Source organism: Elgaria multicarinata, chromosome 9 (assembly GCF_023053635.1).
Source record: "Elgaria multicarinata webbii isolate HBS135686 ecotype San Diego chromosome 9, rElgMul1.1.pri, whole genome shotgun sequence".
Classification (NCBI taxonomy): Eukaryota; Metazoa; Chordata; class Lepidosauria; order Squamata; family Anguidae; genus Elgaria; species Elgaria multicarinata.
The window spans coordinates 47,573,082-47,588,161 of record NC_086179.1 but is presented as its reverse complement, the minus strand read 5'-3'; the positions used below and the strand labels follow the sequence as shown (position 1 = coordinate 47,588,161).

Genomic DNA, 15,080 nt, shown 5'->3' with positions numbered 1-15,080 from the left:
TCTGAGTTCAATGGGTTTTACTTTCAGGTAGGTTTGTATAGGATAGGATTGCAACCTAGCATGTATTAGGATACGGATGGTAGGATAACTTTTGCTGGTTGCTGCATTAATATTAGAAATACTTGTGTGCGTATGCCTATGGATATTGTATCCTTTGATCCTAAGCATAATATGAAACATAGGCTAAAATCCAAAGAAGCTTTTATTAAAACTTTCGCCATAGCAGTTCCAGTGCTGAGGAGATGTATTTGCAGCGGGAACAGCTAATACAAAAGGATCGTGCATATCTCCATTAGGCACACACTTCTCTGCTGCACAGGCAAGCCTCTTCCTTAGATCACATCCAAGTTCTAACAAAAATTCCATTCAAAGAATAAACACCCAAAACCTATGGATCAGCAGAAGGTCAGGTGCACTGTTTATATGTGACAATATTCACACTAGAGCATGTTGGAAGCATGCATTGTGGATTTTGCAGTCCATGCAATACCTGGACTTAATAGAGTTTATTGATATTATTATTATTTTATTATTGTTATTATTTATTTATATAGCACTATCAATGTACATGGTGCTGTACAGAGTAAAACAATAAAATAGCAAAACCCTGCCGCATAGGCTTACATTCTGTTAACCACATCTTGATCTGCATTCAGTAGGTGGGGTGTGGGAGCAGCACACACATTACACCAGTTATAAACTGCTTTTTCCTTCCAAAAGACACAAGTGGGAACTGAGAAAATATAACCTGCCTCCCATTTGAGTGGGACACCCCCCCCCCCGTATTTTGTTCTTTGAAATAATTCAGTCATATAAGCACCAACATATCAACCTGGAGTTCATATCATCTCCTTGTATCTTTCTGCATGATAGATGTACAAAAGCACCATAAGAAAATCTTGCCTTTCCCCCCACCCCATTTCTGACTACTTAATAGTATCACTATTTTTTGCACCATACTAGTGGCCTGCATGGTAACTACATATTTAGTGCAAAGTAGTGAAAATGTATTTGTGAGAATTTAACTTGCTCTCACTATCATGCTCATTAACTTGTCACAAATAGCATAAGGAAGCCTCAAAGATGCATTTCATGTTACATTTGAGAAATATCTTAATCAGGAAGCATGGGAACATAGTAAAGGTCAAGTGTCTTTCAAGGATAGGGTTAGGGTCTGTTTACAAATGCATGTTTCTGATTGATTTTAAATTATTTTAATCATTTCAAATACTATAATTCAAAACATTGCAGTACTCAAAATAAGTATGTTGCATTGATGAGCCAAAGGTTATGGTCCGTTGTAATGACTTGTATCAGTTGTAGTGCATCGCACATTCATCAAGTCTAATGTGATTAGAATGCGCCTGTCTTGACATCTAATGTTGTTGTTGTTTATTCGTTCAGTCGTTTCCGACTCTTCGTGACTTCATGGACCAGCCCACACCAGAGCTTTCTGTCGGCGTTGCCACCCCTAGCTCCCCCAAGGTCAAGTCTGTCACCTCCAGAATATCATCCATCCATCTTGCCCTTGGTCGGCCCCTCTTCCTTTTGCCTTCCACTTTCCCTAGCATCAGCCTCTTCTCCAGGGTGTCCTGTCTTCTCATTATGTGGCCAAAGTACTTCAGTTTTGCCTTTAATACCATTCCCTCAAGTGAGCAGTCTGGCTTTATTTCCTGGAGTATGGACTGGTTTGATCTTCTTGCAGTCCAAGGCACTCTCAGGATTTTCCTCCAACACCACAGTTCAAAAGCATCTATCTTCCTTCGCTCAGCTTTCCTTATGGTCCAGCTCTCGCAGCCATAGGTTACTACGGGGAATACCATTGCTTTAACTATGCGGACCTTTGTTGTCAGTGTGGTGTCTCTGCTCTTAACTATTTTATCAAGATTTGTCATTGCTCTCCTCCCAAGAAGTAAACATCTTCTGATTTCCTGGCTGCAGTCAGTGTCTGCAGTAATCTTTGCGCCCAGAAATACAAAGTCTGTCACTGCCTCCACGTTTTCTCCCTCTATTTGCCAGCTAGTTCAAATCAAGCTAGTTGCCATAATCTTGGTTTTTTTGAGGTTTAACTGCAACCCGGCTTTTGCACTTTCTTCTTTCACCTTTGTCATAAGGCTCCTCAGCTCCTCCTCGCTTTCAGCCATCAAAGTGGTGTCATCCGCATATCTGAGATTGTTAATGTTTCTTCCTGCAGCAGTCAAAATGGTGCTAACAGGTAGATGGTGCACAACAGTTCCCCAAATCAGTAAAGCTTTTATAGCTGCTTGGGCTGGGAACAGACTTGCACTAACAACTGCAAATCCTGTTGCAAACACCATAATAGGACACTTGTTTGTTGTTCTGTGCTTTTGTCACATTTTTCTTGATGAAAAGGGCATACAACTGACATACGCCACTAACAGGATTACCTGTCATATGTGCTTAACTGGACACTATGAACATTATCCAAAGTCATTTGTCTGGTGTTCCCACCAAGTGAGATGCAACCAATAGTTACTGGGGGAACCATTTTGGTGGTGGAGCCCTGACTTTGGAACACTCTTCTCAGAGTGACTCACCTGGCACCTTCTTTAATATCGTCCTTGCAACCCCAGGTGCCATTTTGTTTCTCAGTCATTTGAACTTTAGTTTCAAATTAGATTCTTAATCATCTCTGCCATATGATTTTATGCTGCTCTTGTGAATGGTATTTTTAATGCATGTTTTAAAATACAGAGCTGATTTTGTGTATTTTAATTATGTTGTCCTGGGAATTCATTGAAGGGTGGTATATTCGTAACAAACAAATAAATGCACTTACTTTCAGAAATAGTGTGTGAGATTTTTATGAATGTGTTACGTAATTCAAGAAATAGAAAAGTAAATAATTTTTGGAATGTGCTGATATGAAGCTATTTGTTACCGGTTTCAAAAGAAATGGATAGTGTTTCGAGAAATAAACTATAAATATTTTATATAAAGGTGGAGGCAGACACAGATTCATCTTTGAATAAAGTCTACCTGTTGTATTCCTGAATAAGTAAGGCAAAGCCAAGGCATTTTAATAGACTTTAAAATACTGTACTTTTCTTCTTTAGGTGGCTTGGAGTCATTGAAAAACCTCCAGCGATTAGTTATGAGTTACAATCAATTGATCAGCACCAAAGGGCTTTCTGATACTCCCACTATAGTGTATATAGATTGTTCCTTTAATCATCTTACTCACATTGAAGGCATTGAAAATTGTGGCCTGCTACAAATTCTGAAGTTACAGGGGAATAACCTCAATGAGGTAAGCTTCACTTCACTTCACATGTGTTATCTTTAGTTCTTACCCTATTAACGAAATCTTAGTCTGATTAATCATATGAATTTGAGTTGATTAATTGATTAAATTTGCATATAAGCAAAACCTATAGTTTTTAAATGATCTATATGCATGCTACAGCAGTCATCATTTTAGATAAGGTGTTCCCTCCTGTTCCACAGGGAAGGGTGAATTGCCTCTCCTAAGATGGTCATTCAACTGCTTTTTAATACTTCAAATTTAATGTTATTACTGAAAAAGTGATATTCCTTATTGGCCACAATTGACCACATCTGCTATGTCATTGAAGTAAGCATGGGAGTGGATATCATTCATGTATATTGCTTTGACTAATAATGCAACCAGCAAATTAAAAAAAGAGAGAGTGGGCGTGCACACACACACACACACACTGTACAGAGAACATGCTGTCACCAATTGCTGCTGTGAATGGTCACTCTGCTCGTCTTATATGCATTTTAGCTTTTCATAGGAATTCCACAGACTGTACTTACAGTTATTTTTTGACCCATTGTTTCAATTTCTCTCTCTCTCTGCCCAGAATATATATATATATCAATTTGTGGATCTGATGAACTGGGTACTACTACACAAAAGCTTATGTCACAACTAATCTGTTCATCTTTAACATCCCTCTAGACTCTTGTTTTTATTTTCTCTCTCTCTGGAATTTGATGTAAACAGCCACCCATCTTGATATTAAAGACTTGCAATGCAGAATGTTTACACAGAAATAAGTCCCTCTGAATTCAATGGGACTTATTTTCCAGTAACTACATGTATGATTGCAACCATAGGTAAATCCGGCTTTGCACTGACAGACACCTGCTAGCATGAAAGGATGTTCTCCGTCTCTCCTCCTTGCTGCAGTCCTCCATGCTACCTGAAAATCTGCTTCAGAGAGTTTCCCACTCACAGGTGGCTGCGGTAGGAGGCGGAATCACCCTTCTCTGGGTTCTGTTTTCATCAGTGGAACAAAACTATTTGGATACATGCAACCCTTAATCATTTTATCCTTGCATACACTCTACTGTAATATATTGTTAATGTACTGCTGATTTATATTTAGTTCCCCAGCCTAGAAAATCATGTTTTGCTAAGAGAATTATACTTGGAAGACAATAGCATCTCAACACTGGAAAAACTTCACATGTATTGGCTGCCTTTACTACAGATACTTTTTCTCTCACAAAACAGGTAAAACCTTTATCTTGCAAGGGGGAGGGGGGAAGGAGGTCCGTAAAGAATATTAAATGTTATTTTCTTACACAGCCTTGTAAATAAGCCCATGGAAGTTACTAACCTGGAAAGAGACCAGTAGCCTGCATTTCCATGTTGGCCATGGAAGAGGGAAATTAACCCCTTAGGTTATTTTTTAGAATTGCCTTATAAAACACAGGCTGGGAAAGGAGGAATGGAGTCGAGGGATGACCTTCCCTTCATCCATGACCAGTGTGTAAACCCACTAGACTGGCAGAGGTGGGACAAAGAACCATCCTCCACCAGTCTGCTTACTCACCTGCATGGAATTGCTTCTCAGGCCAGTTAAATACAAGGCTATTCAGCAAGATATTAAACAAGCATAAAATCTAATTGTATAGTCAGAGGGAGCATCTTTCCATCATGCTATTTCAGATATCTGTAGAATGTCATATAACCATTGCTAAATGACCGCTTATATCATTTTTATGCTTTTTTCTATTCTGTAAGCCACTAGGAGTGACCCCTGGGGAGGAGAAAAGTAGAGTACAAATTCCTTAAATAAATAAATATCCACACACATAAGAACTGTTGCACCTTAACTTCAAGAATTAGCATTAAAGCAGTATTATTATTATTATTATTTATTTATATAGCACCATCAATGTACATGGTGCTGTACAGATTATACACAGTAAATAGCAAGACCCTGCCGCATAGGCTTACAATCTAATAAAGTTGGAGTAAACAATAAGGAGGGAAAGAGAATGCAAACAGGCACAGGGAAGTGTAAACAGGCACCGGGTAGGGTGAAGCTAACAGTATAGAGTCAGAACAAACTCAATATTTAAAAGCTATAGGGAAAAGACAAGTTTTTAGCTGAGTTTTAAAAGCTGTGATTGAGTTGGTAGTTCTCAAGTGTTCTGGAAGAGCGTTCCAGGCGTAAGGGGCAGCAGAAGAAAAAGGACGAAGCCGAGTAAGGGAAGTGGAGGTCCTTGGGCAGGCGAGAAGCATGGCATCAGAGGAGCGGAGAGCACGAGCGGGGGAATAGTGTGAGATGAGAGAGGAGAGATAGGCAGGAGCTAGACCGTGAAAAGCTTTGAAGGTCAACAGGAGAAGTTTATATTGGATTCTGGAGTGAATTGGGAGCCAATGAAGAGATTTCAGAAGTGGAGTAACATGGTCAGAGCGGTGGGCCAAGAAGATGATCTTAGCGGCAGAGTGGTGGACAGAGACCAGCGGACTGATGTGAGATGAAGGAAGGCCAGAGAGAAGAAGGTTGCAGTAGTCCAACCGAGAGATAACCAGTGCGTGAACGAGAGTCTTGGCAGAAGAGACAGACAAAAATGGTCGAATCCTGGCAATATTATACAGGAAGAAACGACAGGATTTAGCTACTGCCTCGATATGAGGAATAAAGGAGAGCGAGGAATCAAATATAAAGCCAAGACTACGAGCTTCCTTGACCGGAGAGAGTGTGACATCGTTGACAGTAGGAGAGAATGAGAGGTGAGGAGAAGGTTTAGGAGGAAAAACAAGCAGTTCAGTTTTTGCCATATTAAGTTTCAAACGACGATGAAGCAGCCAGGCTGAGATATCTGAAAGACATGCCGAGATACGATCGTGAACATCAGGAGAAAGTTCCGGAGATGAGAGATATAATTGTGTATCATCGGCATACAGGTGATATTGGAGGCCATGAGATTGAATAAGCTTACCCAAGGGCAGAATGTATAAAGAAAACAACAACGGACAAGCACCGAGCCTTGCGGAACCCCTACTGAAAGGGGAAAAGAGGAGGACGAGCTGCCGTTAGCCGACACGCTGAAAGAGCGACCCTCTAGATAGGAGTATATGACTATTGCCTAGAGTGAGATGAAAAATTAATTACAAATATATATATATATATATATATATATATATATGGCAAAAATCATTGGTAAGGATAGAAATGTTCTGTAGTCACTGTAATTTTAAAATAAGAAATGCTTGACGTAGAATATAATTCAGTTTCACGAACACTTTAGTTGTCTCTGGAAATGGGTCCTGTAGCAGAACCCTTTTTTGTATAGAAAACAGTGCATGTTGGCTTGCTTACATTGGAAGTTCCTACAGAAATTAAACATTTGTTATGCGTAGCAAGATCTATGTTGAATGAATAGTGCTGAAACGTAAGAGTTTCATGAGGAACTTTTTCATTCATTTCTACTAAATCCCTTCCAACAGAAACAGGACTTCATAACTTACATGATTGAATGTATCACAGCAATTTTTTTATTGGCACATGCATCTACTTAGATGCCATATTGTGAACTTTTACTACCTTGTGAACGTAGAGTTCTCTGACACCATAGAATTCCAACTGCATATTCTTGTGAGCTGCGTTATTTAAAACAAATAATAAGTGCCATTACACCCAACATTAAACTGTGCCACAAAACCACATTATTTTACAAGCTGCTTGGATTTTCTTGAGTTCCTTGAAGAATCCAAAATGGATGGAAGAAATGCAACTTGTATCATCGCAGCTGAGTTCACAGTGTAATATGCCATTATTTATTTATTTATTTATTTATTACACTTACATACCGCTCCCATAGCCAGGGCTCTCTGGGCGGTTTACAGAAATACATACATACATACATGCATACTATGTATATTTATTCAGAAGTAAGTCCCACTGTGTGTAGTGGAACTTACTTTCAGGTAAGGATGATTGGGATTGTAGTCTAACAATGCAATCCTAGACATGTCTATTCAGAAGTAAATCAAACTAAGTTCAGTAGGGCTTACATTCAGGTAATTGGGTATAGGGTTACTGCATACATCTCTAAAAAATCTGGAAACTGGTGGCTGCCAATTAATAGTATTTATTTTTATCTATTTTATGCACTCTGTTTTCTCTTTCTGTATTATTGAACATTTTAAAACTTATTCTGCCTAGTTCCTTATTTTGTTTTCACCTGAACATAAGAAGCTGCCTTACATTGAGTGAGACCATTGATCCATCTAACCCAGCATGATCTGTTCTGGCTGGAAGCAATTCTTTAGCAGAGATCTTTTCCAGATCTGCTACTTTTCCAAATCTTTTAAATTGAAAACCGAGAAACTGAGCCTGGAAATAGCTACATACAAATCATATTGCTCTACCATTACACTGAGCTATGGGCTCTATCATATATTTTGAGCCCTGCTATTTATCTTCAATTCCTCCCCTTCCCCCTTTTGATGCTCTATATTGCAAAAGACAGCTGGCGAAGTACTTCCTGTTGTTTGGAAGGAAGCACTATGTCAAAATAGCTGAGTGGATATCTGGCTGACATTTCTAACTGCAAAAACTTCCCGTACCTCTGCTGTGTGTGTCAACATCTTTAACATAAATCATTTGGGCAAAAGTGAGAATGAGGGCACAATGGATAGGCATGTCTGTGCAGCTCGAATGGATAACAATATCAGCAGCATGGATGATTAAAGCAGAAAACAAGTAGTATTTCAGTAGTTAATATTTCTAGTTACTTTACTAATATGGCCATGTCCTAAGCAACTCCATATGCCCCTATAGCATAAGTGATTGGATGTTCTATACAGAAGGATTGAATGTAATGAAGTAAGCTGTTGAAAGAAAAGCTGTTCCTTTGCTTTTATCCTGCAGTTGATGCACTTGTGTGATTTCTTCTTAGGAGTGTGCGCTGAGTGTCACTTCCTTTTTGTAGATTGCAGAAAGCCCTTCTGAATGTTAGGATTGTGAATCCATATATTCCTTGTGAATAAAACTCCAAGTAGGAAAGCCTAATTTGCAAGTTATAGATGATAACAGATCTTCATCTTTAGTTTGTAGTCGGAAGAATTCATTTTTGAAGGTAAACAGGGATGCCTAATAAAGTTTTAATTCAGTAAAAATACTAACAGATAACTCCTAATTTTTTATAGCATTGCACACATTAGAAATGTGTGTTAAATAAGAACTTTGAGCAATGTGCCTCTGGCTCACTGTCATTGTTAAAAAAACACACCACTAAGTAATATATCTATACTCAGTCAGAATGGGACATTTTCCCCTCAGATTTCTGTATGTAACATTCATTTATGCTATGTGGAATACTTTTTTAAAAAAGAGTTATCCATCATTTTTTTAATAAACGTTGCTGTCATATAGGAGTTAAGAGAGCAGTGGGTTCTTGTGTTCCCCTCTCCTCCTCCTTCCTCCTCTAAGGCTTGCAAGTTTCCCCCATCCTGCCTGCCATTTCCCTTTCAAATCTCCCAACTTTTTTTACATCATGGTTATTAGTGTTACGTTTGCTCAGAATAGAAGGCAAACCACTGATAGCTTCAAAACAACTATTTGAAGCCCATTCTTAGCTATGATTTCAAACTCTGTTGTTGTTTTTAAAACTGCTACTGTTTTAATGTTTAGTTTGTTGCATACATGTTGCTAACTGAAAAGTGAGTCCTGAAAAGTGAAGGAAGTAATTTGAAAAGGAGAGAGGCATATGAGCCTGAGAGGGAACGAAGGAAGGGTAGAATCATGCAGGTCTGGGGGAGTTTTCCTGATTCTTCTGCTCTGCTAACCGCTGTGATAAATAGCTATACTTCTGCTATAATTCTCCTCCTTTATATGATGCCTAAGTTATGTCAGAGCTACCTTGGCAAATCATTGATCAACAACCCATTGTTGTCACTCTGGTGATGCCAGCTGAATTCTTCTGGAATACCTTTTGTAAACATTACAGTAGCAATTTCTCTGCTTTGTATTACAAATTACAAAAACAGATATATGCAAAAAAATAGAGTTTGTTTTATGGCTCTTATCAAATGTGGATTGATATCAGGATTTTCTTAAAGCTATATTGACAGGGCTAGCCTAAGACATGATTGAGGCATTGGCAAGATGGAGTCACCCCACCTTTCCGTGTAGAGAAACTAATATGACTGGAAGTTGAAGCTTTCTACACCGTCAGCTTGTTTATTCAAGATATTTGCAAAATGTATCATTGAGGGTTGCCCACAGGCATCTTTATGAGCAACCAGCACCAGCAACAATGAGCCCTCTTTCTTCAGTGCATAACGATGCAGTAATCTCAGGCAACAAATCCAAACTTGAGGTCATTCTTTATTAAGAGGAACACAGAAAGCTGCCTTAGATTTGGCCAATCTTGGGCAGTATTGTTGACACTGGCCCAATTTGGACAATCACTGTGGCTTAAACAAGCCATGATAAATTGTTTAAGTGCAGTGCATGCTGGCCACCAGTTGCCCGGTTACCTGCCTGGGAATGGTTTGTCATGTCATCTGAACTCAGATGGCATGACTTGTTTGAGGGTGGAACAACCCTCAGAAAACCCATGGCCTATTGTTGGGTTATCTGTTTAAACCATGGTAATTGTGTAAACTAGGTCAGTAACGTCCAGTGTACCTGCGAATATTTCCTCTTTCTTCTTTTTTACATACACCTCTTTGGACATTATAGGAAGAAATGAGTGACATGCTGCAGTGGTCTGACTCTCTGGACTCTCTTTGGCCCTTTATCTGCTTTAATTCTCAGTTGTTCATCTATGTATGCATCTGTGGTCTGCCACTTTTCCTCTTGCACCTGTGGGCTTTATTGTCTGAATCAAGCCAAGCCTGGGCAACTTACCTTCTAGTGCTTAGTTTATATGGATAGATGCTACATTCACTTAGAGGTAAAAGCATGTTAGATGAAATAATTGAATTACAGTTTATGGAAGGATACAGACCCAACAACTTGGTTGTGGAACCTTTTCAAAACAATATTCCTTGTTTATACACACCAGAATATACAATTATAGCAAGCTGGGCTTTAAAATAGCATTTCTGGTTTAATTAGGTTAGATAAGTAAGGGCAAGATCCAGACAATATTAGGTCTTTGTAAACAACAGGATTTAAATGTGAGAGATTTACAGCACAATTCTATACAGCCCCATTGAATTCAATAGGACTTTCCCCCAAATACATGAGCATAGGATTTCAGTTTTAAATACATGTTTAACTCTCTCCTAGAACTTGGACTTAAAAGACCTTAGTTTTGACTGAATCATGGCCTTACTGAATATTTTGTATGATGTACTATATATAGAACCAAGTGTTGTAGAATTTTTATGTATTCCTTTTTATAAATGAAACATTTATTACTTTTTTACCTTATATAAGCTACCATACTTACATACATTTTAACTTAATGAAAGTGGATATTTCATTATTGTGACTGAGGCCAGATCTACACCAAGCAGGATAAAACACGTTGAAAATGGATTGAAAACTGTATATGGAGTGTGACCTGGGCCCCAACAGTTGTCAATACTGTTTTAAAGCAGTAGTGTAGATCCTGCCTAATAAACAATGTAACAAGTCAATTGTGTGACATCTAATCCTTACTTTTATCTCTTCTGAAGAAAAAACTGTTAGTATCTACGAAATCCTACCTTACTACCTCAAAGAGGAAAGCAATAACTGGATTTGGGATTAAATGCATATTTACTATGCTTATTGTAGAGTACAGGCTATATATTTCTTCCCCCCCCCCCTTCAACTGTAGACATACAGCTCTATATGCAGCTACCCCTGAAGAGTTTCTGGAAATTTCAGTTAGTGCAAAATGTGTCAGTTAAGCTGCTAAGCGATGCACGGTATCAGGACAACCTTACACCTGTCCTGAACACCTACACTGGTTGCCAATTGCTTTCCAGGTGCAACTCAAAGCATTAGTTTTCACCTTTTAAGCTATAAATAGCTTAGGACTTGGTTATCTAAGGGACCTCCTGTTTCACTATGAACCTGCCTGAATATTAAGGTATGTAGTAGACACCCTTTTTAGGTTGCCATTATCTTCAGAGGCCTGTTTTTTGTGCATATGTGAAAGTGCTTTCTCCTGTGTTCTCCTCAGACTACGGAATGCGCTCCCTCAAGAACTACGATTGGTCCCTGATCTCTTCATCTTTAAAAAGGGTGTAAATACTGTTTTCAATTTAGCCTTTCAAAGTGTATAGTTTTCTGTGTGTTTTTTTTCTTCTGTTTTTAATGTTCTTGTTTTTATTGTTTTAAATTGTTGTACACCACCTTGATGGCTTTTGAGCAGATGAGGTGCTTTACAAATGTTTAATAATAATAATTGTAATTTTTGAGTTTCTTTACAATTTACTTTCTTTGAATATGTCTCCCTATCTGTCTTTATCCTGCTTTTGCGACTTCTTTGAATTTAAATGATACCAGAAAAGGGAAGCTATTGGACTTAAAAAAATATATTTTGCTTTTGTGTCGTCTTTGTAATTTATATCCTTTTAATGCCCAAGGCTAGTGGGACAAGGTCAAGTGGTATTAAGTTTTCTGTAATGTCCTTTGTCTTTCTGGTTTGAATTTTCTAAAAAAAAAAGGGGGAGCTATAGAATGACAGACTGAAAGGGGATTTATCTTATATGGAAGTAAGAATTTCACTTCTAAAAGCAAATAAGACATCCAGTTCTCTAAATTACAACACCCTAAATGCCAATATTAACAAGCAACATATGATGTATTTACACAGAGTCCAGAAAGCTATTCAAATTAACTCTCTCACCTTTTGTCTAGGGCTATGATTTTACTATGCAGCTCAGGCTCGCAGAAGCAGAGCATTTCAGAACTTTGCAGTACAAGGATCAAAATTATTATATTAAGTCAGAGATTTGGGAAGTCACAATTCAGCTTCTATGCTGCCAAAGAACTCAAAACAGCCTAACCTCTATAAATCATGATGGCCACAATTTGAGCTATAAGGGATGGAGTGCTTGGCAACTTCTTCACTGCTACCTGTGTGTTCTGGAGCGTGTTGAACAGTTTGCTGGAAACCATTACTGCTAACACTTCCCCCCAAAATCGCAAAGCTACTGGCTTTCAGACCTGGCCAGGCATGTGGGTAGCAGCTGTAATATGTTGAAACCCCTCAAATGTAGATTGTTAGCTGCCATCCAAAAAACCATCACTATTTTGTTTCATTTGTATCCTCTCATTTCCAGATAGCTAACATAATATGTTCTAAAAGCAAGGAAAATTCAGAAAATACACTCCCCAAAAGTTCTACGTTTACAACATAATCAGGGATTCATAATTCCACATATTTTGAACCAAAAAAGAAAAAGACCAGCACCATGCTTAGTCTAAATCTTTCTGTGGATGCAGCCCTCCCCATTCTCTGTCACACACCCAACATGCCTCTTTTCCCCTGTCCTCAAGTTCAGAGTGCCAACATCGAGGAAGATGTCTTCATGGAAATTTCCACAATGGTTCAGAGCAGGGCTCCAGTATTAGATTTCCTTCTATGAGGGTGGACCACTCTCTCCATCCTCAGAGAGGAAAATGTGTCATGTCCTATGACACCTTCCCAGATGTCCTGCTTGTGGGTTTCCCATAGGCAGCTGGTTGGTCAATGTGTGAACAGAATGCTTGACTAGAAGAACTCTTGGTCTGATCCAGCATGGGTCTTTTTACGTTCTTAGGAGCATAGGATTGCTTTCTTAAAATACTAGTCTGTAATACTTGGCATCTGCTGCAGCCTTCAATAGATTTGGGAATGAAAGGTAGGGCACTGTGCAGAAACATCAAAAGAGGGAAACTCAAGGTGTACTAAAGGTATGTGTTACTGAGTCCAATGTGTTCTGAGTCAATTAGTCTTCAGGAACAGTGATTAAACAAAGAAGTATTCTATCGTATGACTGAGACAATGTAAAACAACTTTTTTAACCAGTCATTGACTCAAAATTCATTCGAGCTCAATAAAATATATTTTCAATGCACTTTTGAGTTTTCCTGTGTTGCCTCTTCCATAAATTAGACAGACAAGAATCACCAGTAACATCCCCAGACATTTCCTGTGTAGTACTAAAAGTGCTTTCTTTGTACTTGATGTCTTTGGGGACTGTAGAATTTTGCCACTTTTAGGACAGTCCAAGGGGGTTGTGCAATCTCAGTTGTGGAACATGGTGTATATTGATACCCAGGTATGCAGAAAGATCCAAACAGCTGTCCCACTGAAGAGCACATGAATGACATAAGTGTATATTTACACCCTTCAAGGCATTTTACAGGCCTCCTGGGATGGACACATAGAGGGGGAAACATCTTGGATGGACATGGGGGGGGGGGAATAGACAAATATGAAAAATAGTCTAAGTGCCAAGGCTTCTTCTGTTAAAATATTTCTTGTTCTGTAAGAAAGATATTCATGCTTAGTATTCAAGGGGAAACTACTATAGGTCCAAGGTAGAGCACACACTTTGCGTGCTGAAGATCCCAGATTCATTCACTGGTATTTCCATTTAAAATGTTCAGATCATAATAAAGGCTTCTCTCTGCCCAAGACCCTGGGCTAGTTTGACGAATAGTCTGCTCCAATATAATGCAGCTTCCTATGTTCTTGAGCTCAAATTCTACAAATATCATTAGCTAAATTTATCAGATACATGTGCCACATATTATCATCTCGAAATGAAACTTGTTTATCCATAAAACTAACTGCCAGAGGCCGTGCTTTGTAAGGGCCAATAATCCTCCTTGAATCTTTCTGAAAGATATTTGTACATTAAGGGCACAATCATATACATGTTTTGACATTGCTGGCTGGGGCATGCTGGGAGTTGTAGGACTTTTTTCTGTCTAAACATGCATAGAATTGCACCCTAAGAAAGGTATTTGCTCCCACAGAAGGAGACAAATAGAAAAAAAGCCAGGAAATGTCAAAAGGGAGTTACGAAAGCACTTTCTGAGTCTTCTGGTGCCACTTGAGTTAAAATGCTATAAAACAAACAGATGTCACAAGGAGCGCAATGTCTACAGTTACAAATCTCTCTGGGTAGGGGCCTATTTTTCCCTAGTACTAAGCTCCCCCTTAAGGCAAGAAAACAACTCTTTGAGGAGGCTCAAAGTGTAACAACAGGGGTGGGTGCTCTTCCTTTCATCTTTAGTCTGGGGTGGGGAAAAGAAAAAGGTTCTGGGGAAAGAACCACAGAGAGTCAACTAGCTTGACATAATCACGGGCTGCCCCATTTATTCCTAGTTCTAGCATTCCAGATAAGAGTGTGTCAGCCCCATTGCACGAATTGGAAGAGTTTGGCATTGTTATTTCTGGCCCAAGGGTAACACACACTGGAAGGAGTCATGAAGAAGCCAAGTCTTTCACAGAACTATTTGTCCCTTTCAAAAGAAGTTCACCTCATTGCTTCTGAAAACTACAGCTCCTTTGATATTTCATGAAGCCTGAGAAATGCTGTCAAGTTAATAGGAAAACTCACAATTTCCTTCTAGCACCTTGGATAGCTAACAGACTATCTGGTTGCTACCAAATTACACATAAAAATGCTTGAATTTTGAAAGTATGGTTCTGTAATACCTGTCCCATGTTTGTGCCTCTACTACTAAGGATGTTTTTTGACAGATATCACTGTAAAAATATTGGTTGTTTTTCTTCTAGTTTGACACAGCTTGCACCTCTTTTTTCTTATGTGTCTTTGGAAAAGCTAGATATCAGCAACAACTGCTTATTGGGTGAGTTTAAAAGATAAATGGAAGGAAAAGTGGTTGAGTTGT

At 38.8% G+C, this 15,080-nt stretch overlaps 1 protein-coding gene across 1 annotated transcript in view; it reads left to right on the top strand.

Annotated features, from left to right (window-relative positions):
* The window catches only part of LRRIQ1 (leucine rich repeats and IQ motif containing 1), a 119,663-nt gene that overhangs the window by 24,855 nt on the left and 79,728 nt on the right, over positions 1 to 15,080 (top strand). The window contains exons 10-12 of the mRNA XM_063134706.1: positions 3,078 to 3,271; positions 4,377 to 4,504; positions 14,965 to 15,038. Coding sequence (XP_062990776.1) covers positions 3,078 to 3,271; positions 4,377 to 4,504; positions 14,965 to 15,038 — 396 coding nt within the window. The remainder of the gene's footprint in view (positions 1 to 3,077; positions 3,272 to 4,376; positions 4,505 to 14,964; positions 15,039 to 15,080) is intronic.